Source organism: Lonchura striata, chromosome 5, assembly GCF_050655825.1.
Source record: "Lonchura striata isolate lonStrDom1 chromosome 5, ASM5065582v1, whole genome shotgun sequence".
In the NCBI taxonomy this organism is placed as follows: domain Eukaryota; kingdom Metazoa; phylum Chordata; class Aves; order Passeriformes; family Estrildidae; genus Lonchura; species Lonchura striata.
In genome coordinates, this window is record NC_140707.1 from 53,073,668 (window position 1) to 53,100,012 (window position 26,345).

The 26,345-nt window shown below is 37.6% G+C and overlaps 1 protein-coding gene across 25 annotated transcripts in view; it reads left to right on the plus strand.

The window, feature by feature from the left end:
* The window catches only part of NRXN3 (neurexin 3), a 963,701-nt gene that overhangs the window by 714,360 nt on the left and 222,996 nt on the right, over positions 1–26,345 (plus strand). For all 25 annotated transcript variants that reach the window (XM_085582217.1, XM_021542849.4, XM_085582229.1 and 22 more), the window contains one exon: positions 5,372–5,553. In XM_085582217.1, the coding sequence (XP_085438343.1) occupies positions 5,372–5,553 (182 nt within the window). The remainder of the gene's footprint in view (positions 1–5,371; positions 5,554–26,345) is intronic.

Genomic DNA, 26,345 nt, shown 5'->3' on the forward strand with positions numbered 1-26,345 from the left:
CGTGGTACTTATGGCATAGAGTGGCAACATCATTTTAGCCACCAGTATTATAAAATTCAGCATTACAGACTGTTCTCACCCAAAAATCAAATTCCCTTGAGGTACACATTGTGTTTCCCTGTTCCTCTGCATTACCCACCAAATACATCCAAGTTCATGAGCAAAAGCAATCCCACAGACGGATTTGCCTTTGCAGGACTAATCCAAACTGTCCTCCCTAACACCTTTGTCATGTGCACCACAGAGGCTTCATCCCCTTCTGGTATGTGGAGATTATAACTGTGCAGGGCCAACTCGACCAGTAGAGCTTCTGGTATCAACTGAACACGTGGCATCACTAAATGTAGATCCCAGTGTTTGAAGGTCCCACCACTCATTGATTTCAATGTGACTTTTAACAGTCCATTGTTCAGTTTTCTCAGAGGCTGGTGCAGGTGGGGAGTTGATGCCCCACTCTGTGCTCCCTGGCCAAGGTGTCCACAAGTTATTTTTGAAATGAATTCCATTGTCAGCCTCAATTCTTTCTAGGGTACTATGCTACTGCAGGACTTGCTTTCCAAGCACCAAGGTGATGATCCAGGCAGTGGCACAAGGCACAGGATATGTCTCCAGGCCTCATCTCAGGAGGTGCCACAGCATTCTTTTTGCAAATATTCTGTCACTTTATCAAAGTCCTATTATTGTTCAGGGGTGAACTTCTAAATCACTGAAGCAGAAAAGGCTTTTAAAAGGTCACCCATGCCCTCCTACATTCCATACCACTTGTGACTATCTCCCTTGGGCTAGATTTCTCAAAGGTACTCAAGTAAGTATTGTAGCTTTTGAATTGGCCTGGGTTCTTCATACTTTGCATTCTAAAGGTACTTTAGAATGTTGGTAAAAATATGACCTGTAGCATTAACACTATGTTAAACTTGTATTCACCTCCCAGTGCAGAGTTGCTGCAGTTAACCCTTCAGAGTATAAACACCGTAATGCCTTCCAAATGTTACATTTCCTTGGCCACAGGGAAATGAGTGTGTGTGCTGTGCTGTAGCTGAGCAAACCAGGCTTTTGATGGTTTAGTAGATGCAAATAGAGAATTTGCAATCAATTATTTAGTGTGGGGAAATTTGAAGGAGTGTGTGGCAGTTATAATTTGTGCAGATGCAATAGACTTGTTTTCTACTACTCTACTTTTACATTATTATTTTTCTTTTCTACTTAGCTGCAGTTATACTATATTGACTGAAGAAACTCATCCTTAAAATAAGGTTTTGAAGTCTTTAGGCAATTATGAATTAAAATTACAAATTATGGTGCTAACTTAAACTAAATGCTTCTTAAAACACCTCACTTGTAGGCTTTATTTGCTGTGGCTTATAATCTTAGTTATGACTTTACTGTTAGAAGTTTTCAATGAGAAGTCTTTGCCTCAAACTATTTTATTTTGTCTGAAGTTGAATAATCTAACAGCTCTATTCATGAATATAACTAGCAAATACGTAATTTACCTGAGCTAGATATGCACACTGCATTGTCACATGTAACATACGCATCTTTGATCTCTAATACCAATTATATAAGTTACAAGTTATGTAATTTCTGGGACAAGTCAACTGTCAGTCTGCCACACTAAATTTTGTGAGTTTATAAGTTTTGTACATGCTAAACATGTAATGGTGTCCTAGTAACTTAAATCTGTAGGGTGCTTCCTTGCTAGGTGCTTCTTCAGTTCTCTGAGCTCCCAGTGCTGACCAAATTCTGTATGCAACATGCAGAGTAGCTGAAAATATTCTGCTTCCATTTGTTTTTATGTGTTGGTAATCCGGCCCAGGGCACTGTGAGAAGTGAGATTGCTCACAAAACTGACTGGGGAAATAATTATGTATGCTTGTATCCTTGATTTTATTATTCTACTTTTTTTGCATGGTATGGGTTGACTTTAGTGTTATGTAGTTTAAGTGGTGAAACATTGTAACAATAATATATTATAAAACAGTGAAATTAATCAGTCCTTCAGACTTTTCTATTGCTAAGGACCAGTTGGTGTTGTATTTATTAAAGGAGTTGCATAATTAAACCTTCGACAGTGAGGAAAAACTAAATATAAAGTGGCTGCTTATTAAGAGTGTAGTCTCCCGTCTGTCTTGAATAGAAAGTATCTTAGAAAAAAACTACAATTTCTTGTCTGATAAAGAGGACTGTGACAGACCTTAGGTACAAGAAGATATCAAGATGAACAGATGTGCATTTCACCAGCTTTCTTTTTTTAATCAGAATGCTTTGGTTAATTATTCTACAATTCTCTGCAAGACCACAAAAAAAAAGGATAATTATTGATTTAAGGTCTGGAGGGACTGTTGGAGGTAAACTGGTCTAGCCACCTTACACCAGCTTAAAGCAAGTCCAATCCAATAGAGTTGTCCAGGCCTTGTCAAGTTCTGGTGAAGCTGAAATCTCCTTTCCTGAAGTCCAGGGTTATAATTTGCTTGTCGTTTTCAATTGTCTCATATTTCCAAACTCTATAAACTCATGGTTGATGCAGTCAAATAGAAGTATTTAAGTCAAGTGTGTTTGTGTTGCATGGTTGGTTTTTTTTTTGTTATCTTTTCTCTTTATGTGATTGCAATGTGGTACTAACTCTTGTTATATTTCAGTTTTACTTGTTGCACCTTATGTTTTCAGACTGGATAGACTATTTTGTTCATGATTTGGGGAAAAAATTATACTGGCACAATGTTAATATGTGTCTCTTTCCAAAAATGTCAATGGATATCCTATTTGTCCTCAAAAAGTTGGTGAAGGGAAGGGGCATTGATATATCCAACAAATATCTGTACATTCAGCTACACACAGGTAAAGCAAGTGTCCCATCTCTCATTAGGCAGATATTTTCTGACCTGGAAAATAAACAAACAACTACTGGCCATGAGATTTCTTCTTACAGAAATCTGGGTTTGGGTTAGTGCTGCTCTGGTTGTTGCATCTGAATTATCTTTCTTTCAAGAACTCACTGCCTTGCCAGAATATATGACTGCAAAATCCATCACAGTAAATCCCTGACACTTTTGACGTAAAGTTGGACAGCCTGTGGACCAGGTGAACTCCAGAACTGAGTTGACATTCCCAGCTGAAACACAGAGTACTACATGTCTTCATGAAGCATTATGTAGAGCCATCTCAGAGAAAACTGGAATAAGACCCAACAGAGGCAGATTTATACTGTGTTGTTTTTTAGGAACCTTGGTACCATCATACCAAAGTACTAAATATTGTCAGGTTAGGCTTACAAGCGCAATCTATCTTCTGTGAGGAGAAAATAAGATCTGTTTAAGTACTTAAGTCTCATGAAAGTCCTGTGAGGATGTAATTGGCTCTCATTGGAGGACTGACGTGGTCTACCTGCAGCCAAATGACTCTTAGAGAGGCAAAAAAGTAATCTGTCTTCATAAAGAGTGAAGAACTCACCTCCAAGCTTGTCTTTGCTGCTGAAAGGCCTGATAACTAGTGCAGAGGAAAGGAGGAGAAATTGAAATTCAAGTGAAAGTAATTTTGAGAAGTGGGTTTTAATTTGCCTAGTTTTAGTCTGTACTGCAAATACACACACAAATTATAGAACAAACAGATAAACTGAAGGAGTATATTTGTAGTGTAGTTTTAGGGGGACTGTTCTTACACCTGAGCATGGGGGGAGGACATAAGTAATTCACTACCTGGTCATCTCCAGCTGTCTAACCATAAGGTTGTAGATAGAGCTGGGGATGTGTTCAAACAGACAGAACCTCTTTCTACACATCTTAAAATAGTTGTACACCCTCTGTCTGGAGTTTAAATCTGAATGAGGAGACCAAGTCTGTAAAATTATTCTTTCTCAAAGTGAAATAGTGTATGTTCACATTTCCAGAATGCCAGAATATGCTCCTTTGATAATTCAGAATTATGACTGAAATTTCCTATATAACTCTGATTTTGGATGCATTTGTCTGAATTTACTGAGGGCATGTTCTGTTGGTCGTGCACAAGCCTAGAAGGGAAGAAGGAAACATGATTCATTATCGCTCTGTCATTGAGTCAGCTGTTCACAAATAATTTAATTTCTCTGTGGCTGAACTTTTGATGTCTGTTTTAGTAATGTGTTCTGAGATGTGTAGAGGAAGCCTCTTTAGCAAGGGAGAAGTGTATCAATTATTTCTACTAATGTGTAGCGTTTATTTGGAATTCAGGTCATAGAGAGCTTTAGTGAAGCTGCAGCTTTGTAGGCAAGTGTGGAAATTACCGTTCTATGATCCTACCTGTTTCTGTATCTATCTACTTTTACTCTGCACAGGGTTGCATGGTACATGTTGTAATTCTCAGCTGTAGTTTCACTCAGATTAGAACATGTACCCAGTAATTGCCTGTATTTTCTACATATGTTTTATCCTTGTTGCAGTAACAGAAGCTGGTTATTTTTACTTACTATTCTGTAACAATTGTAATAGTGCTCAGAAAAATGAGAAGTGGCTGAAACATGGAGGCTGAATGAGTAAGTGGCTGAAACATGGAGGAGTGTTGTTCCTGGCCTGCCTGAAGATTTGGACAGGACAGGAATTTTAGGTATATTTTTTAAGAAGCTCAGGGGATGATTTTATAACTGCTGAGTTATAAAATCTTGCTCCTAACTCAGACTGTTTAATTCAAGTTAGAATGTGAACTCCAAATGCTTTAGCTTCTCAGCTTACTCGTCTGCAGTAATAATTCTTCACTTGCATTTCTGCCTTCCTCAGCTCAGATGGCCCTCATGAATGTGGGAGGACAGTGCTCAGCATGGAGGAAGTTTGGTGTTGTCTTTAAAAACAAGGGCAAGGAACAAATTCCCAGGTTCAGCTATGACAAGACAAATGATGCTGGAAATATGTGGACTAGATATCAAAAAAATCTCAAGAAGTGTTGAGAAAAGTATAGTCTCCTACTATGTGTGAATAGACTTTAGCTGAAGGCAAGTCCAACCTAAGGAGAAATGAAAAATATTTCCTTTGAATCCCCTTATAAGACACTGAATCCCATGCTTTTGAAATAGGAGTGACTTGTGATTTAACCCCCTGAACAGCAGTGTTCTATCCAGCCTTGTCTGGGGTATTAGCACTAATGAAATAATTCATTCTTGATAAGCCATCTTGATGATTTTTGATAAACTCTTCACTTATCTTTGTCTTAAATGCTGCATGGCTTTACTTAGGAACTAGTAATGTACTTCATCAGGCCTGGCCAGCAGGACACATTGTTTTCACCCCTGTAACTAATGAAAGCATGTGCTTGCTTAAGTTGCTCCTCTCGTAAGTCATAGGATTACCACCAGACTTGGCAAATAAGTAACTAATACATTTTTCTTTTGTTTTGTATCTTGTAGCTGGTGCCACATATATCTTTGGGAAGAGTGGAGGTCTCATCCTGTACACCTGGCCAGCTAATGACAGACCAAGCACAAGGACAGACCGTCTTGCTGTGGGCTTCAGCACAACAGTGAAGGATGGCATTCTTGTCCGGATTGACAGTGCCCCTGGGCTTGGTGATTTTCTGCAGCTGCACATAGTGAGTACAGACAGGCCCACGTCTCTCCCAGACCTGGGTTTCTCTTAACTGGATATGAATTTGAAGAAAGCTGTTACTCTAAAATATCATGTGTCATATTCTGTATTTTCTATGTCTTCAATTCTCATCAGGTTAAACTGCTTATAGTAGTTCTTTAGAGCTTTGTAGAGTTGCTGAATGGGATGCACAAAGGATTAAATCTTGATGCCAAAAGTAATTTGGGAGGGAGGAAACAAACAAAACTCAAAAGCTTTATGTGATTCAGGAGTAGGATTTGTTCAAAAGGTGAAGGAACATTTTGCATCAGTGGTAATCTACTGATTCATATGCATAGTCCTGAATACAGCTGAATTTCTAGTGAAATATTTCTATTCTTGGAAAGCAAAGAGTAGAAGCTTTTAAGAGTAAAGGTTGTTGGTTTATTCCTCATGAAGACTGTTAAGTGAGAACTGAACAGATCCTCAAGCTGACATAGCTGATGCTTGCTTTAGCAGGGTAGTTCAAAAGAATAAGAATTTTATGTTAGTGCAACATGGCTTTGCAAGAAAAAAAATATAGTGAGAGCTTGAATGAAGGGGGTTTTAGGATAGTTGAATTACTTGAGAAAATGCAAACACTAGGACTGGAAACACTCTGAGTTTGTTACTTTATGTGATTCTTTGGGAAGAGAAGAGGCTGTTTGCTTTGGTTTTGTCTGGCAAATAGCCAAGAGGTTTACTAGAGGTAAATGCTGGTTGTGTTACTTGATGTTCAGATTATTTGCAATGTATTATGCATTAATTCATAGTGGAAAGGCAATTGGGCCCTTTGCAAATTTTGAATGAGCTGGGGGTATGTTGACATTTCATGGAACCTTGAAGATATATAAGTAAACAGGAAGGAATGCTAGGGGCCAAAACAGACCTAAAGTAAATGATGAAGGGCCTTAGTCTGCTGCTGGAGTTTGCCATATTCACAGTCATGTTGAAGCACTGGATATATTGCAGGGTGGTTCTGGAACAACCAGAAGCAATGTTCTAGTGCTCACTGCCAGCATTTTAAGTTGCTTTTATTTTGAATCCTGTTGTAAAATTCAGATTCAATGGAATAGGATAGATATGGCTTGAGCCATTAGACTGTCACCCATTCTGGTTTTTCTCTTTTGTGATATATCCAAATATTTAGGCTTTTTTGTGCTGGAATGAAAATGACATCAAATCCTGTCTCTTTTTTTAATATAAAACCAGGTTTTCTTCATTTCTTAAAAACAAAACAAAAAGAACCCCAGAAGACTGTAAAATTGAGCAGTGCTAAGCCTAATTGGTTGCAACCCTGTGACTCAAATTATGTAAATGTGACTTGACATATCTGAGCAAGGCAATGTATATTCTTCAGGTGTTACATTATAACATGCAAAATTCTATAAATTAACTGGAAAACAGTCTTGTTGCATGTGAGGAGAGGTGCAGAGATATGAATTTGTTGAGGCTGTAGAAAAAGTCTAAGATGGGATCATGTGCTCTTGCATGCCTTATGGGATGTTATAGAGAAAATGAAAGTCAGGCTCTTTGTAGTAGTTGGTAGACAGAAGAGGGGAAATGGACACAAGTACCAACAACAGAAATTTAAGTTCTGCAGTAAGATAAGTACTTGCATAATGACTCATTGCAGCATTAATGATGAAGGCACATTTTTTTTCTCTGTATCTTGGTCTCAAACATTTACCTTTCTCTATCCTTAATTGGACATTTTAATGACTGATTTTTTTTAATTACAAAAATTTTTGCTGAATAGACTGAAACAAATAAATTAAACCTGAGACATACACATTCATTAAAAAAAAATAATAACAAAAGAAAATCATTGCTTTCTCTTTCCAATCAGTTTTGGAAAAGAAAATAATGAAAAATTTTCAGCTTCTTTTACATATTTTTTTTTCAAACTACTCTGTATGGCATGGTGCTAGTTTCAGATTATTTCAGATATTTAAATAAAATCTACTTTTTGTGGTTGATATTCTTGCTAAAAGTTCTATTGAATGCTTCCTGTGTAGTTTGGCCAATTTTATCCCTGAAGCTGTTCACTAGCAGTAAATATAGAACTAGTTCAGCTTTAATTTCTCTTGTTCTTTTGTGGTCAGGATGGATTAGGAGGATTTGCCAGTCATTCATGAGGAGCAAAGGCATGCTGCTGTGCTCTTCTGGGTATGGTATCACTGTTCATCATATATATAACTGACTCTACCTAACTGTTCAAATAAAGAATGTCATCTGAGATTCATGCTGTGACATGCAATAGGAAAGTTGAAGAGAAACTTTTAAAGTGTTAGTGACTTCTTGAATGTCTGTAAGACTGTTATCTCTGGTTTATGGTTCAAATAAATAGAAGTGAGTTTACATCAGGATTATTTCAGAAAAAAAATGAAATCTAAAGTTAAAGGTGCATCTTGAAATGACAGTTAAGACCTTTTAGGATCTCTTAACAAATTTCATGCAAACTTTTCATGAGACCAAGATCTTTTGTAACTGTCTGAAAACTGCTACATGCTTGTGCTGTCATAGTCAAAGACTTGTCCATCTTCTTTTCTTCAAAGCCTTCCATTAGGCCATTTTCAATTGTCAAGAGAAGCAAGGCAGCATGTGTAAAATTGTAATAGAAATGTGGGATAAATAGATTTTTAAATCAGAGCTATGAAAACAGATTAAAGTGACAATAAAATAAACTTTGAAAACCCATCTACTTAAACCATGAAGCAAATTATAAGAGAAAGAGAAAACACTAATTTTAAGGTAATTTATTTTATATATATTTAGCATCTTGACTTTTTCAGGTGCAATTATATTTAATGATAATAGTAATAATAAAACTGACAGAGATTTTTCTGGGTTGATAAAAATTCCTGGGGATACCTCTTTTCCTGAGGCCTTTTTAGATATTCCATTCACAGACTCTTCTGCATGCTATTTACTGCATGCTGACCTCCTCACCCTTCCCTGGGTGTTTTATTGGTGATAACAAGTGGCAAAAGCCACCTGATGATCATTGTTTTCTAATGTGCATCACTAAACAAAAACCTAATCCAAAAGTAATAGTAATGGCTATGGTTTATCAAGATCTGATTGTATTTTAAAGATTGTAAAAGTTGTTCATACTCTTCTAAGGAGACCTTTTAGTAGTTAAGCCTGCTTTCTTAATATAATATATGTTCTGGAGTGTCCATTGATCTCTTCTATTTGTAGATTTGAAGTCAAAGTTATGAATTTACCTGTTTATTTTACAGCTGTTCTGTTAGAATTCATTTTTTAATTATGAGTCTTTCAGATATTGTGGAAAATTATTGACTAAGAGGTCTGTTTTATATGACAAAAAATTACAGCCTCTGAAACTATTTTCTCTCCTGACTTACAGTGAAGAATGAGGTGGCAGCCCTGCAGAAATGGATGGCACACCATCCAGATCGATGTTGCATATGAAGCATGAGGTGTTTGTGTGAACAGACTGTAGCACATGAAGTGAGAGTGTTGCTAGAGCATCAGATCCCTCCTTATGATATTTTTTTGTTTTTCTGACAATTCAATCAAAGCACAAGTCTAAACCTATACCAGGAAATTTTCTTCCACAATGGCTACTTAAATGACTGCCTGTCTTGAGTTGTGGGTTCAATGCTTCTGTCTGTTTATTCACTTTGCAGCACTACACCTTATTTTTTGTGCTTCATCACATACAAAACATAGAGATGAAATGGGGAGAGAAATGGCTGCAAGTGATGATGGTTGTCATTCTTGTAGTAATTGTGGAGACAGAAATCATTCACGTGTGCTGTTGGCTTAGTCTGCATTCTTTTATTTTGTTCTGTATGGTAAACTGCCATCAAGCTTCTGGATCTTCAGAATGGTGATGTGAAGCTGTTCCAGTTTCTGAGTTCCCCACAAGAAGGAATTCAGGTTTGGGCAAAAATGTTAGTGATTTTAGGATGAGTTTTGCCAAAGTAGGCCCAGGCCAGGGTGGGGGGGATCCATCATTTAGCACTAGACTAGCACTGAAGGCTACAGAATCTGATGTAGCCCATTCTGATCTTTAAGCAATAAGTGTAGTAAGTTTTCCCTGAGTTAGAGATGGCATTGCTAAATCAAAATAAGTATAAATGGATGAAAGTGAATGTGTACTTTGTAATTTATTTTCTTTTCAATTATTCTGGCCCAAGTCTGTGGATTTTACAGTTGTAAAACCAATTCTGGCTCCTGTCTATGAAGTCTGCCTTCCAAACTGCAGTGATATGTCATCTGAGCACATACAGAAGGAGCAGATGATTTAGAATCAGGAGAGGGATAGATGCAGGGTTGTCCTTATAGTAACCAGAGGGTATATGATGAACTGAATAACTTTAAGGCTACTCTGAGATAATAAATGGCAAAATACAATTGGAGTTTTTGTCTTACTTTTCTGAAACCAAAGTCTCTTTGATGCAAGATATTTCAGCCTTTCTGAGGCTGAATACAGACGGCATTAACAGGCTTACATTCTTGTATCCAAGAAAGTAGAAAGAGCAGGGTTTCCTTAAGACTAACCTGCATTATTTTGCAGGCAGTATATCAGCAGAGGCTGTAGAAGAGTGATCTGCTTCAATATCCTATCTTGTGTTTTGCTTTATTTTTAGCTGCCTTTACTGATGTTAGTTACAATTTTCTCTTAGGGTGATTCACCATGTTAGACCACCTTTTTTGTTCTTGTATAAAACCCTAAGTTTGTTCAAGTTTATTTTTTGTGAACATAAATAATTTTATCTACCATATCTTGACTGTGTTTACATTGATGTCTATTTAGAACAGTGTTTACTCTTACTTTTCCAGTATTTCAAGCAGTGTGTCATCTCTATCTTTGAGTTTACTACAGTTTCTTGGAGAATAGCAGAAATGGTTAAGCAGATATGAGTTCCAAAGTGTTTAGTGCCCATCATGCCTCATTTCCTTCATGATACAGCAAAGAACTGTGTACATTTTTCCTAATTTAATTTATACAAATTATGAGCCTCTATAGGTTGTTTTAGAACACATATTCAATCAAAGATGTTTTATAGTGAAGCAATCAGTGGATCAGCAAAAGGTGAAATGTGACAAAGGCTTCTTTGTTAAAGCAAGAATTTATTTATAAAATGGCTAAGTGCAGGAGTCAACATCTTGTATAACACATTTAGCTGAGGAAGTGAACAACTATTGAATGAGAGTGACTAGACTGCTTGCTGGTAAGGGGAGAGAATTAGCATGAGCTTTCAAGCGAAATATTATATTGTCTAGGTCCTTAGAAGGTCTAAAGAACAAACTGTATACAGACATTTTTTACAAAGACAAATCTAGCAACCATCCTGAGAGAGTGCTCTGCAGGTCTCCTGTGATTATTAATATATAAAAACTGTCTGAATGTAGCTTTCTGCTACGAGTAAGTTCTCTGGCAGAGACTTCTGAATATACAATCTTTAATATGTACCACCCGGGAATTAATGTATGCTTAAAGCCTTGACTGCTAACCTCCTAGACAAGATGGAAAATGAGCCAAATGAGGGACCGGAAGAACTGTTTTGATTTAACATTAGTGTAAGAAGATTCACTGGAGTCTCTCCTTCACATCATCATATATATTTTATAAACATTTGTTACTGTGATTTGTCAATTCTTAAAGTTCAGACTAACTAGTTCATGGATACCTTTACCTTAACTTAGGTTGTATTCTGTTTAAGGGAATTGGGATTGGCAAGAAAATGCTCATTTAAGATGTGACATACATGTACATATACTGCAGTATCTGAAGTGTCCTACCTCCCCTTGTTACAGTGGAGCAGATTTCTGCTTAGCTGTGTAGGCCAGATAGAGTGCTGATACCACCACAATTGGGCTGGCAGTACTGTTCTCTAGCAGCAAGGAATAAGTTGGGAGACTACAAGCATTGAGCTATTGCATTACAAATAGGTTATGAGTGTCTTACAGAGCACAAGTGTTTATGTCCTTTCTATATTTGTGTTATTAAGTGCAAGTTTTAAGTCATATCTTCCTTTTTCCTTAGGATGATAGTCATCTTCAGTTGAGGCTGTCATCTTAATGGCACTCCATTTCTTTATGTTGATCACAAGAATTGGAGATGGTAAAATTACCCTAAAAGCTAATTTGTAAATTAAAAGACAAACCATAATGAATTCATAACTCGGTGAATATGCTGTCAGTGCGCTGGAATTTGGAAGGAAGCACAGCTGGAAAAGCTAACCCAAACTGACCACACTGACATTCTGTTCCATAAGATAATGTACCTGGCAAAAAAAAAAATGCCGAGAAAAGAAGGGTAAGGGGGGATGCTGATGTTTTATGGCCTATGTCTTTCCAAGTAAGGTGTGCATGTCTCTACATGCCCTGCTTACCAGGAAGTGGCTCAACATCTGCCTGTAAATGGGAAGCAGTATGATTTTGCTTCATTAGTAAACTGTCTTTATACCCATCCACAAGTTCTCTTACTTCTGCTTCTCCAATTTTCTTTGCATCCTTGTTCAGGAGGAGCAAGTGAATGACCAGATTGGGGAATGCTCAGTTACTAGGCAGGGTCAAGCTGTCCTGCATAGTCTTGACCTGGAAAAAGGCCTCTGTTCCTGACCATGTACTTTGAAAATAGTGAATGTATTATAGGCTGCCATATGCAGATCATCTGCACAAAAAAATGGACTATAATTCAGCTGCATTATAGCAGGTTTATTGAATAAAAAATCCCCATACCAAATATATATGATTTCAGTGTTGTTATTTTGCCTGAGAGAGGCTATATGTGAATGACTCTCAAATCTGAGATATGCATGTCATGTGTTGTTTTGCCAGCTGGTGTAAAACTGCCAAAGAGCCTGACTTCTTTTTTTTTTCTTAATGGAAGCATTCTATTTAAATACACAATGATTTTGTCCCAAAATGCTCTCAGTCTTTTCCTGTCCTTTCCTAAACCCTTTTGGTCTGTGAAGTCCCATGTGTTCGTGCATGCTGCATTTATTGTTCCCTAGAGCACAGAAGAATTTGTGAAGGAAAACTAATTTGAAGAAAAGAAATGGACTTTCAGCTTTCAAGCCAGCTTTGAAACATGTTAATGGTACTTTTTTAATTTTTGCAGGTGATTAATAATCCATTTTCATTGAATTTTGACTAGTTCATATTGTGCATAGGAATTGTCCATTTATTGTTATCTCCTAGCTCTTGAGTGGGAGTCTCTGGTAGGAGGCCTGTGTTGTGACTAAAGCTATGAACTCAGGGGAGGTTTTCACCCCGGTGTGCCCGTTCATGGCTGGCACCATTTACATTTGGCTCTGTGCCCCACCCGGCTCTCTCAGTGCCCCACCCAGTCTGTCTTTTGTGCTCCATTCCCTGCCCTGTCGCCAGTGCTGCCCCGGGTGTTCGAAGGAGCGTGCGGCGCTGAGTGCAGCGGAGCGGGAAATGGCGCGCTGGTGTCCCGTGGCTAAAGATGATGGATTCTGCATCCCTGCCTCCATTCAGGCAGCATGGACCCTCAGTGCTTTGATACAGGGATTCATTAACTCCTCGCTCAGTGACAGGTTGTGCATAGATCCCAGTGTTTTTGCAGTTGTCATTGAACATTGTGAAGCTGATTGGAGACATGGAAGAAAGAGTTGGTAGTACAATGTTGGCATGAATGGTAAAATTGCTGATTAGACCATAAATTAGCCTGATTAGAGTTATTAATCTGAAAATAATTTGGGGAGTTTGGATCTCAAATCTGTTGAATTCAGCTGGATAACAGAGTGAAAATTTAGAATTGGAGGAAATGGATGACACTCAGTGGGAAGTTACATTTCTGAAACCTATCTTAAAGATAAGGGCAGCTAAATACTGTAACTTAAAAGAGCTTTGCTGAGTCACAGAACCATCTGCTAAGATCGTAGTGGTTTGGTATAGTGGACAGCATTTTTTCAGAATACACATCTGCCACTTTTAATGTTGTACAACTGGCAAAGTCAGACACTAGCATTTTAGTCTAAGTGCACTTTTAGTCTAAGTGCAGAAATTAAAAAAATTGTTCCTAATTAGAAGCAAATGGGATATCTCAGAAGAAAGAGTCTTCCCTAAATATGCAGCCACCGTTTTGTCCAGGTTTGTCTTAGGATTCATTGTGGTTTTGCGAATTGCTACTAGACGTTAAACAATCAAATGCCAGAGTACCTCACAGTATCTATCCAAACACCCTGTATGGCAATAAATATTATGATATTGCTAGTTCTTTTATACTGTACAAATACTGTGGTTTTCTTGGTATTAATTTTACTCTCTCTTTTGACTGTAGTGCTTAGGTAGACTATGTCATCTATGGCTATATAATATAATTTCAATAAAACCTGAGCTGAATTGCCTTTCCTGTTTTGCAGTACTTTCTCTTAGTATTTCAGAACTAATAATTGAGATTTTCAAATTTTGTCAGTCTTGTCAGTGAGTGAATAAACAAAGAAACATTTGCGATAGTTTTTTTGATGTTGAGAAAATTTCTATTCTGCTTCTTTTTATTTTTCTTTTAAATGCTAAATACAAAGGAATTGAAGTAATGTGAAGGTTTTTTTCTGGTAGAGTCAAAGAAATAAGATCACCTCAACTGATGTTCTTTGCTTGAAAGAACCAAGAGTTGAAGACAAGTGTGAGGTTTTCAGTACTTGTTCCAAAAGAGACTAAAATCTTTCATATTTGTAGATGCTAACAATTGGCAATACAGATTTTTACCTTTTATAAGAAGCTTTAAACTTACAAGCTTGTTCAGACCAACTCATCTTCTGTATGCTTGGATAAATTGCACTAATAGGTTCTAAAATAAATCTGTTTGCAATTAAAGCCTTTATCACCTTCTCTATGGCTGCATCAAAAAAGTAAAATAAAATTCTTGATCTCCATGTTAATGGATAGCAGCAGGCTACAATAATAATTCACCACACATTTAGACATACTGAGTACTACTCAAAAGCAATTAAACAAGGGCAATTGTCAGTATAATTTACCCCAGCTTGGTAGCTCATGTAACCTTCTCATCAAAGGTTAACAACTGTTTCATACTACGTCAGCTACAGCAAAATGAATTGTTTCTCTATTAAGCCTCTAGGAAGAACATCCTAAACAAGACATATTATTGAATCTTATGAGGAAAAAGAATATGAACTTGATCTAATCCAAGCGATATTAGACATTGTTTGCTATAGAACTTGAATTTTATAGGGTTTCAAAACTCAGTGCAGGGAAAAGATAACTTGATCATTGATATGCAGCTGAGTTGAAAATAATCTGCTGTAGAGAACACGAATGACTAGTCCTAGACAGTTTTATATAGGAAATTAAGGGCAATTTTGCTTTTTCCTTTTCTACAAGGACACTGTAGAGTCAATTCTGAGGAGAAAATGCACTGGAATTTGGCTAAAACTCTAGCAAAAACTAGTGTTTCTTGAAAAAGCTTTCTATTCAGAAACATTGTTCTAACAGTTATTATAATGCCTAAAACATACTATTGCATGTAATTTTAGAACAGCTATATAAACACATCACCATATCTCTTTCAAAGGTAGTTTAAACATGCTTATGAAATGAGAAAACTGAGGCTTTAGAGGTTAAATTATGTAACTGAGGCTGTTGCCTCAGAACTGTAGCTGGCTGGCTCCAAATGTTCATCTTTTCTTAAATCAGAAGTCTTCAAAGTGCTCCCTTCTCCCACCCCAAGAGGTTTAGTACCAACCGCTGGGGGAAGGTAGTGCCCTGGAAAGCTGCTGTTGCCCACACATCTGAGAATTGGTTTTACAGCACCAGGTGTAAAATGCTGTGTGGTGTATTTGTTGCTTGTTTTTCCTCTCTAAGTGTGCATGCAGCCTGAGCTTGCTTAGCTTGTGTGTTGTTTGATCAAGGCAGAAGTGGTGTTATTTTGCTAATAAGCCTCTCCCATTAGTTAACCTTTCAGTACATAAAGCATGATTGAACTGAATGATTCCTGCTGGTTTGAAAGGCTTTTATGTTAAATACATGATACAGGCATTTTCTTCTTCCACCTCCTCATGTAAAAGTGGGATAGTGGGATGAAGAGACTGTAAAGACTTCAACAGTCTGAAAGCAAGTTGAAGTAAAGCTTATGTAGTGTGAATATTCTCTTAAATATCTTGGCATACCTTTTTTTCTGCTGCACTTAAATTTGTGATGCTTTGTTTAAACAATTTCTAGCCTACAGAAAAGGACTGCCTTGTATAACTGGTATAATCTGGGACAGTGCAAAGCATCAGCTTAACATATTTTTACCCATATCTGATAATCAAGTATATTACTAGCTTTGACTGTCCAAATTTACTTTCAGTTCGCACAGCCCTTGTTTTAGCTTATTCTTTATTCTTGTCAATTACTGATGTTAAGAGTACACTTTCTGGAAGGTGGGTAATAACATTCATTAATTATGAAAAAAAAATTATACTGACTCAGGGTTCCTTTCCTATCTTATCATGTCTCTTTTATTGTATTATTTTCAGAAAATCTCATCTGACATCCAGTAGCATGGATACTGGATTTCACGTTTTGGATCACTTAACCTTTTTAGTATGATACTGCTTAGCCTTAAAGAGATGGTGGGATTAATCAGTTCTGTAGGGAACTATGTTCCTGCTTCCAATATGCTATCTAAACTAGCAATAGAAATAGATCCACTAACTTTGCAGGTCTTTGGGTGAATTGCTAAAGAACTCTTACAAATATTCTTGCTATCAGTAGGTTACCTTTCATAGAAGGTATGTTGTATCCTAAATATATTCAGAGAGACTATGCCCTCAATGAACAATAATCTTTTGCTTAATACAGACTTTCAGGAGTAGCCACTGGATTTGCATTGTATCATGAGCTGGACAGCATTAATGTGCTAGAAGGTATTTAAGCTATTGGACTAGGAGACTGCCAAGGAGAAGTAGAAGTTCCCTTTGGGTGTGATTTTCTGCATGGTGGTGTACTAACATACAGAAGCCTGTGTATAAATGTATACTCTGCATCCTCCATCATTCCAGAGATCACTGCTGAGACTTTTTTTAACCTTATATCTTTGGGAAGGTTCGACAAGAGGAACTTAGTCCATTGTTCCGTTACATTGAAAGGACTTGCCTACAATGTGTTAAAATCCAACTGTACTAATTCTGTCCAGCTTTGAGACTAGAAAGTTTCTTTCTCTATTAATTATTTGAAGAACTTGTAAGTCTTCTCTGGTTTTTTTAATGCAAAAATTTCCTTACTGCTGTGCACCATATTCTTGCCTTCTCTTGTCTGCTTCTGTGAAGGGAAGGAAGTTGTGTCTTCTCATTTATATTTCTTTAAAACTTTACTTTTGGGGAGCCCAATTAACTATAGTCCTCCCACAGTTGTTGCTGTTAACTACCTTAATTTTTTTTTTCAAAGGAGATTAATTCAATTTTGACTGGAATCTGTAGATAAAAAGGCATATAGTTCCAACTATTTTACATGTTAGAAAATCTTTTTGCTTGAAACAGATTTTAAAATTTTCATTAGTTTTTATCCTGATCAATATTTTTCCGGTGTTCCTTTTTTGATGGGAAACATCTGTTTGGTTTTGGGGCTACATATAGATGAGGGTTTTGGGGTTGCTGGGTGCACATCTTGATTTAGGAACACGTGACAGGGAAAGGACTATCTAAGTTATCCAGTCCAGTCCTCTACCTTCATAGCTGCACCATTGCATCCTCTTTTCTGGCTGTATCAGTTCTACCTCATCCCTTCTGGTTTTCTGGTTTTGGTATTTCTATTGAAATGCTGTTGTAAAAATCAATATTTTTCCTAAGACTTTAACTTATTTTAATGTCTGTATGAATTCATACATGTCAGTCTAACCTACATTTGTTTTGTGCCAATGTTTCCCTTTAGCTCCTCTCTGTTTTTTGATGTTTACCTATCAGTGGCATTTACAGAGAATTGCATTGCCTGTGCTTTATGTCAGCAACTCCCCACCAAACCCCTCAGGCTCTTCTGGGCTATCTCTGTATTATAATGGGGTCATCGTGAAGATATCCCAGGACTAATGCAAATTCAAACATAGGAGCTCCAGGCAGGTTTCACTGCTTTTACACCTGAATGTCCAGCTGTGTTTGGGAGAATTTATTGATGCAGCTGCAGCACCAAATTTACATCACTACTTTATTGTAGACCCAAATTAGGTCCTTGAAAACCAGGCAGGGAGTCTTTGGTTCTGAGCTTGGTTGTCTGCGTAGACACAACTGGATGTATCTGCAGATAGATGTCATCCAATCACATCTGTTCCAAAATTCTTTTACAGCAGTGGTAGGATCATTTTAAAAGATGTGTTTTCAACCAAAACCTTTCAGTTCCCTCCCAGTGTGGTGGTATTCATCATAACATCATTACTTATTACATGTAATTATTTTCCTAGAACTTATTTTTCCAACTTTCAGTGACAGCTGGTGTTAAATGATGATGCTGGTTTAGAAGGCAGAGGGGCTGTTCTCTGGTTTTCTTTTGTCAGTCTAGGAAAAAAAATATTTTGATACATTAGATGGCACATTGACTCAGTTTATAAAACCTTTATCAGAGAGATCATCGTGTGGTATGTAGTCTGCAGCCTTGCAATGATTCCCAAGATGGCCATTAATGGGCTTGTGAACTTGTGAATAAAGAGTGGTAAATCTGGCCTTTGAGATAATTGAAAAGACATCACATGTAATGTGAGCAGTGGCACTGAAGGATGATTGCTGCTCTTTAGGGACAGGGGTCATACGTTGTTGCATGCAATTTTGAAGCAAGGCACCCAATATTGATTTTCTTTGGCTGTGTCTTAAGATCCCTTGATCAAGTTGCACAATGTATTTCCTGCTTGCCCTACTCCTGTCCTCCTCCTCTCAGAACAGCTGTTTGTTAGCAAGCTTATTTATTTCCTTAATGAAAAACTTAGATTACAAAACTGGGTCTGAAAAGAAGCTAGGAAAATAAGAGATTTATAGAGGCATAGGGAAGGAGCATTTTGTCTTTAAAAATACAAAAATAGGCAAAACTATGAATGTGAGCTGCTTTGCCCACCTCATTTAGGTGTTGCATAATGCTTTCAGTATTGTTCTGTGCATAACACCCACCCTTACTCTGACACACATCATAATGACCAAAGTGATGATAATCCAGTAGATTTCTCAATATTGCTACTACGGGATGTACATGGTGCCTGATTCCTGTTTCTTTTTTTTTTTTTTTTATCTTCAATGAAAGTGGCAAGTTGTAAGCTTAAGCAACTTTTAAATGTATCAAGGTTAGGGAAAACTTTTTTTTTTTTTTTGCCATGAGGAATTGTGAGTATAAAATCCCTTCTCTAGCATTCATAGGATTCACAGAATCATAGATTATTCTGAGCTGGAAGGGATGCACAAGGATCATCATTTTCCACTCCTGGCCCTTCACAGGACAACCCTAAGAATAATGCTATGTGCCTGAGAGGATTATGCAGTGTAGTATTTGGTTCATGATGAATCTTCCCCAGTGCTTTCTGAAAGAAATTCCTGATTTGGCACTTCCATGAAGGTGGTGCTTGGCAGTCACTGTATGGTTTCTGGTTCTTTGAACATGAAAGAATAAAATTAGTTGGCTTATTACAGAAGTTTTTTGCTTTCACATTTGCACTTTTATGTCAAAAGCCACCCTTTTCCTGGGAGAATGAGATTCACTGCCTTTTTCCCAGAGCTGCTGATACAATAAGTAGTTTTGGGGGTCACTCACATCACTTGGGCAAGGCAAAGTCCAGAGAATATATTTGAGCTAGTTAAAGAGCTGAAAGCTTTAGCTGCTGAGTATTGTTCAGTACTTTTTAAGAAGTCATTAAAAATTAATCTTGATGTGTTTTTTTTACTCAAGTACAACTAGAACCATTATTTTGTACTTCTTGCCTATTGGAGTAGGTGATAAGTTCCTGAAACCAGCAAATATGGGGCAGACAGAGTTAATCTGCAGGTCTGTTCTCTGGTGAGATTGTTGCATTGTGTCTTTTGTCAGGTGTGAAGGTTAGTGACATTCACTCTGTTCACTTGAAGTGTATTTTTGATAAATGGAAGAGTACAAGGGAGAAAGTTGCTCCTGTCACTTACTTACAGTGAGAACAAAAAAATTACTTCCTCCATAATTTGGGACTTTTGATTTGTCTTGCCTGGACTAAAGAGGCTGTGGTCCACATCGCTACCAATCTGTGCTATCTCAGATGTATAATTTAGGTACAGAGACAGGGACCCCTAAATTAGGTACATGACAGGGGCCCCTAAAAATTATAGTGTAAGTGGGCAGATATCTGCAAAAGTAAATTAATCTGCTTCAAATTTGGTGTATCCACAGATGTGAATGAACCTTGTTTAAATGCTACTGGGAGGAACAAGAGAGGGTGTTATGCATCCATCTGAATAATTACATCACATACGTAAAACCATGTATTGGGTGTCAGTGTGGGCAAGGTGGAAGCTGCAGGGTGGCTTCTGTGGGCTGAGACCAAGGTCTGCCCCACACCAGATTCATTTGGCTTCAAAATGGACCCAGTGCTGGACACAGCTGAGCCCAGCAGCCAAGCCAGTGTCACCTGTGGAAGCACATTCAGGAAAGGGTGATAAACTCCAGAGGTAATAACAAGGTGAGAGGAGGAGGAGGAGGAGGAGGTGCTCCATGACACAGCAGATTATCTGCTGTAGCCTGTGGAAGACCCCAGGCTGGAACAGATGGTTATTTCAAAATAAAAAAGAATGACCTGTGGAGAGTCCACTCTGGAGTAAAGCAAAAGTGTAAGAAAGAAATAGCAGCAGAGAGAACTGCTGTGTACTGACCATAACCAGCCCCATCCATTTGTTGGCTCACTGAGGGGACTGTGTGTAGCCTGGGGTAATAACAAAGGCAGGGGACTGGAATCTGCAGTGAAGGAGTCAAGTAGAGCCTGGGAAAGGGGGTGGAGAGGTGTTTTCCTTCCATTTTAATGTTGGTCTTTTTGTTTCCTGCTAACCCAACATGTAAATAAATAAATATACATTAATTGGTAGTAAACTAATTTCTCTCAGTTGCATCTGTTTTGTCCCCAGCAGTAATTGTAAAGTGATTTCCCTGTGTTTATCTTGAACCATGAGCCTTCTTGTTCCTAGTCTTCAGCAGAAAGGAGAACAAATTAGGAAGGAAAGTGAGCAAGCAGCTGGGTGAGAGTTTGGCTGCCAGACAGGTCTAAGCCACTGCCACTACAAAGCATTAGGGGGGCAGTTTTGAGCAACTGGAAGACTCAAATTCCTTCCATTCTTTTGTTGGTAAACCTGAATCTGCTCCATATGGAATGGCTACATTTGACCCAAAAGAGTGCTTTGCATGTAAAAGGTCAGGTGAAGGGATCTGCCTCAAAGACAGTAAATTTAGGCTTCAGGGTGTCATCACTGCATCTCATGCTGTCCAGGTTTGTGCTGCTTCTTATGATTTGTGCCTCATGCCTCGCTTCCCATGTCAGAGCTGTTAGCAGAGTATGGATGGTGTGCTTGGAAAAGTGTTATAAGTACTGACTCATAAATTGTAGAAAATTTGGAAGAAGCCATGAAATTTAACTACAGTCATTTAGAAGTTTAAAAGAAAATAGAACCCTCACAGGATCTGGAATTAATTTTCAAAGTATAAAGGGACTACTGCTTGAAGGTAAGAGGATGCTTTATTGTGCTAATATAAACAAGTCAGTTGTCTTACTTTCAAAAAAGTGCTTTGATTGTTTTTGATAAAAACAGACTATTCTTTTGAGAATTTTCACAGAGACCAGTATTAGATCTGAAGGTTTGTAATGATAGTATCTTACTAAAAACCCTGCTAGTTTTTGTTGTTGAATTTCTTTGTTACTTATGTCCTCTCTGTTTGACTGATAGAAGTATCTAAATGTGTTAAGACCAACATGAAGAAGCAGATCCTTTTAGCCTGTGTGTGTGCCAATTTATTGTCAGTTTCTGCCTCCACGTTTGGCATGCTGGGGGATTCCTTCAGGCTTTGGAAGCTTGTTAAAGGTTTGCCAAACTGAGGAAAAGTATGATTCAGTGTAGATGAAGGGAGTATAATCTTCAAAACATGGGGGGGAAGGCAACAGTGATGTTTCATTTAGAAGGATGAAATCAACATTTCTCAAAGTTCCACTAAAAATTTGCAAGTTAATGTCTAAAATGGTCCAGGACTTACTGAAACTTCATGTGAAAAAGAGGGACAAAGGTCAGCACAAAAGTATTTACAAGCAATAATTTATTCAAAGTGGAAGGTAAAATAAAAAGAGATATAAGATTAGTACAATGGTGGGGGGAAGGCATATCTTGTGTAAAATTTCTGTAAACTTTTGCCTTGGAAAGTGTTCTGTCTACACTGAATAATCAAGTAGTGGAATTACCTAAAGGTGAATTTTCTCCTGAGGATAAAAGCTGAATTTTAAGACATTAAGTATTACTAAAGATAAAGTTTGTTCTGCAGATCTCTGGTCCAAAAAGGAATAGAAGATTTACTGAAGCAGAAGGCATAATAATGCACATTCAATAGAGTCTGGGATTTTAGGTAGGTTTATTTTTAATAACCTTAGAGGGGAGGAATATGATTTTGTCAGTTCATGATAATTTTGTATACTGATTTATTGTGAACTGGCTACTTCAGTATGTGATATTACATAAGAAACTTAAAATAATTCAGGTTAGAAGTTAAAATTGATCTATGATGATGCAAACCATGACACAAGAAAAGCATCTTTAAATTTTGAAAAATGGCAATGGAAAAATACCCTGCATCTAACAGTAATGAAAAATCCCAGAGAAGGAAAAGACCAAGGTAATCATCATCTCCCCCGAAGACAGATTCTGTGTTGTATTTCCTAAATCTTTTTCCCTTACTCTACAGTTAACCAATGATGATGATTTTAGCACTTCGTATAAGTGAAGATTTCACAACTGAGTAGGCTTTCATCTTTAACGTGGCAATAAAATCTTAATATAAATTGTTGAAAAGGCGTGTTTCTATTAACATTTCTTAATTAAACATTTTTCTTCAATGATAGATTTATTTTGCAAGGGAAATAAATTTCATGTGTGTGAGGACAATTAATAGAAACTCTGCTCTCATTTTCTGAAGATAATTTTCTCTGCTTAGATTCTGACATCTTTCAGCATTGTCTATGAGTATTCAATATTACCTGTCTGTTGCAAGCTCCTGGTAGGCTTTTTATGACACAGAATGCATATATTATTCAACTGATATATTTACTTTAAAACAGCTGTTGCTATAATTTTTCTTTATGAAAATGCAAACCTACATAAAAATCTTCTGTGTCTCATGGTTCAATGCTTCATTACCAGCAACACTCAGTGACTCAGATGCAAGGCCAGAGTGCACTGCACTGCAGAGCTCAGGAAAGTCCTGGAGGTGTTAAGTAGTTTTGTCTTGTGTCTTTCATCACTTCAGATTTTTCCTTAGAAGTCTTTTGTCTGAAAATGTTTTCGTCCTTTGCCTGTGGGATCTAATCATATAACCAGAGTGATACAATTGCTAAGAGATGTCATCAGCCCTAAAAACCTATCACTGACTTAGAAATACTTCTGGATATGGGGAAAGTGAATAGTGGACTAACTGATTAATAATGGATAGCCTTCATTAATGGCTTCAACTTGTCTAATTAACCTTCTGTTTCATCTGAAACATGTCTACATTTTCAGGTCAAGCACTCAGGTTGGGATACACTGAACTGTCAAAATGAAATATGAGGTGATGGGCTGGGAACTCCAGAACAGGTTACACACAGTACTGGGAGACAGAGACAAGTTCTGTTTAAAATTCACTGTTATACTCCAACTTCATTACATGCACTTCTAGTATAACTGCTTTTTTTTTGGATCAGTTCACCTGTAAAGTTACAGCGGGTGGGAAATGATAGAAAGGAGAATGTTTATTCATCTTGGAATCCTTTGTGGAAGAGCCTTTTATGTGCCATGAGAGGGGCTGGAATGCTGACATTGTTCACAAACCCTTCTGTGCAGTTCCTGTGTCCAGCACGGTGCAGAGAATGCACAGAGTTACATTCTTCCTCACTGTTACATTTTGTTCTTCTGCTGAGTAGTCTCAAAACATACATTACTAGTTTCTGTGTAATTTTCAACCTGCATGCTTTTAGAGAGTGAATCTGCCCAGTACACAGGCACACACAGAGCAGAGGTAGAGGAGTACAAGGTCTGTGTCAGCTTGGGTTGTTGCTTACAAGGTGCCATTGAAAATGAGGACAAAAGAACTAGTAATTGCTATGCCATCTTTTGTTTAATCTTACTGGGCTATTTTTGTATTTTAAAAGCAATCCTTGTTGTTATATTTTATAATACGGTTATAAATAAGTGTCTGGGTTTTTTTAAAGATAAAACTTCATTAAATGGATTTAAGGAAAACGTACTTCAACAACTATCAGCATTGTAGCAATAATAAGGAAATAGAAGAAAACAATGTATCAATAAAGGGAACATAAAAGGATACATGCATAGGGAAATAGTATCAAGAAGCTGAAACAAATTCACTCCAGGAAAATGATGTGAGTTCACAGTAATTATCATTCTCAAATTCAATCTAAGCTGAGTGTGACCAAAGCAGACTGACCCAAGTATAGTTTAATGGGAAATAGTTGATGCTTCAATAGCCCAAATGAAGAGCTGATTCAGGCTCCATTCAGAAAGAAAGGCTGTTGGAACTATTGACATTTCTGCTTCTCTCTGCAATTATAAGAAACATTATTGCCACCTCTTGGAAAATTATTAAAATAATTGCCATCCCTTTGTTCTCCTCCTTTGACAGCAATCACTGGGTTCCTGCTTCCTTCTGTGTCTTGATGTGTTATGCTTTGGATCTTTTTTGGCCAGGGAAAAAGCTGGTCTCAGCATAATTGGACCATTTCCCTGTCACAGTAGTTTCCTTTTGAATCTTGTTACTCTGCATGGGTTGTAGTGAGGTCAATCATATTCAGTCAAATGGCTGAGCAGATAAAAAGTGTGCAAGAACAAAGTACCTGCTGTCCATTCAGGTCAGAATGAAAATGTGAAAGGACAGTTTGGGTAAAGGGGTGCCTTTGCTAGTTTTGGCAAAACTTTACCTACTTAGGACTCACACTCATCTGAATTTGTCCTGTAAAAAGAAAATTAAGTGGCCTTGTGACATACAAGTCGCCAATCATTATCAGTATTATCCTGCATGATTATTCCATGATGGTAATTTCAAAATTTACCATCTCTCTATACTCATTTGTTGTCACAGGCAAGTGTCTGTATATATCCATGCAACATCATGGCATGGGTACCACCAAGCCAATGCAATATGACCTTGCAGTATCATACAGGTTGTTGCAACATCATAATGTAAAACCATCTCAGATTGATATGGGGCCATGACCCAGCATAGTGATTATTGATTCAACATTAGGGTTTGGGCTCATACCTGTTGTGCTGTTGCCATCATTACTGACTCAGGAGCATGAGGCAAGGTCATTCTTTGAGATTACAAAACACTGTTGAGTTCCTCCCTCTTTGCATATCAATGCTGCTATCTGTTGTTATAGGCTAGTTTATCTCTTTGTGGAGATTATCAAATGTTTGGAGCAAAGTTTCTTCTTGCTTGTGAATTATTAATAAGACATTGTCGATTGATTGTCTTGTGTTTAGCTTGGATAAAGTGAATTTTCTTGCTAGAACCTGGTGCAATGCTGTGTTTTGGGTTCAGTGTAACAATAACATCGATAATTCACTGATGTTTTAGTTGCTGTGCAGTGCTTACCTTAAGTCAAGGACTTTTCAGTATCTCATGTTCTGCCAGAGGGGAGGTGCACAAAAAGCAAGAAGGGAGCATGTTCAGGACAGCTGACCACAAATGCCTGAAGGGATATTCCATACCACAGAGTGTCACACTCAATATTTAACGTGCAGGGACTTGGCTGTGAGGGAACAATCCCTGCTGGGGTCAGGCTGGGCATCAGTCAGTGGGTGGTGGGCAATGGTATTGTGCATCTTTAGTCAATTTTGGGGGTTTATTTCTCTCTCTTTTTGTTATCTCCCTTTTTGTTACAGTTAAATATTTTTTTAATATTTTCCTTATTTTAGTTCTGAAACTGTTCTTATTTGAACATACAGATTTTTCTGTTTTCCAGTTCTCTTCCCTATCCCAATGAGGTGGGGGGGCTAAAAGTGAGGGGGGGGTGGGGGGGGGGGGCTGAGTGAGCATCTGCATAGTACTTGATTGCTTGCTGAGGTTAAACCAAAATAGTAATGCTTTAGTATTATTATGTGCAGATGTTAAAAGGTTATGAGTTCATCAGTACTCAAGTGAGTCAAGCCCTCATCTGTTGACAGTGTATCTCCATCCCTGTTGTCACCACCAAGGTACACAGATATATTGGAAGGTCATTATTAAGGAACAGAAGTCTTAAAGTCAAGAGTTTCCATGGGTTTGGGGCAAATTTATTCTCCGTAATAAATTGTATATTGATAAACTGTTTTGAGAATTTTTTGTTAGCACCAGGTGGTATTGCATATTTTCACACAGAGTTCCTGTTAAATTAAAGTTGAATGCTCAGCATTTCTGCATGCTCAGTACTTTTTAAGTTAAAGTTGAATGCTCAGTATTTCTGTAAATCATAACCTGGGCTTATAGCTGGCAAGTAAAAATGAACAGTAAAACAATTCTGTTTACCTGTTTTAAGTATCTGACCATGCAAATACTCTTCTTTTGGGTGTGTACTACTTCCTTGGCTTTGACTAAAACAAACAA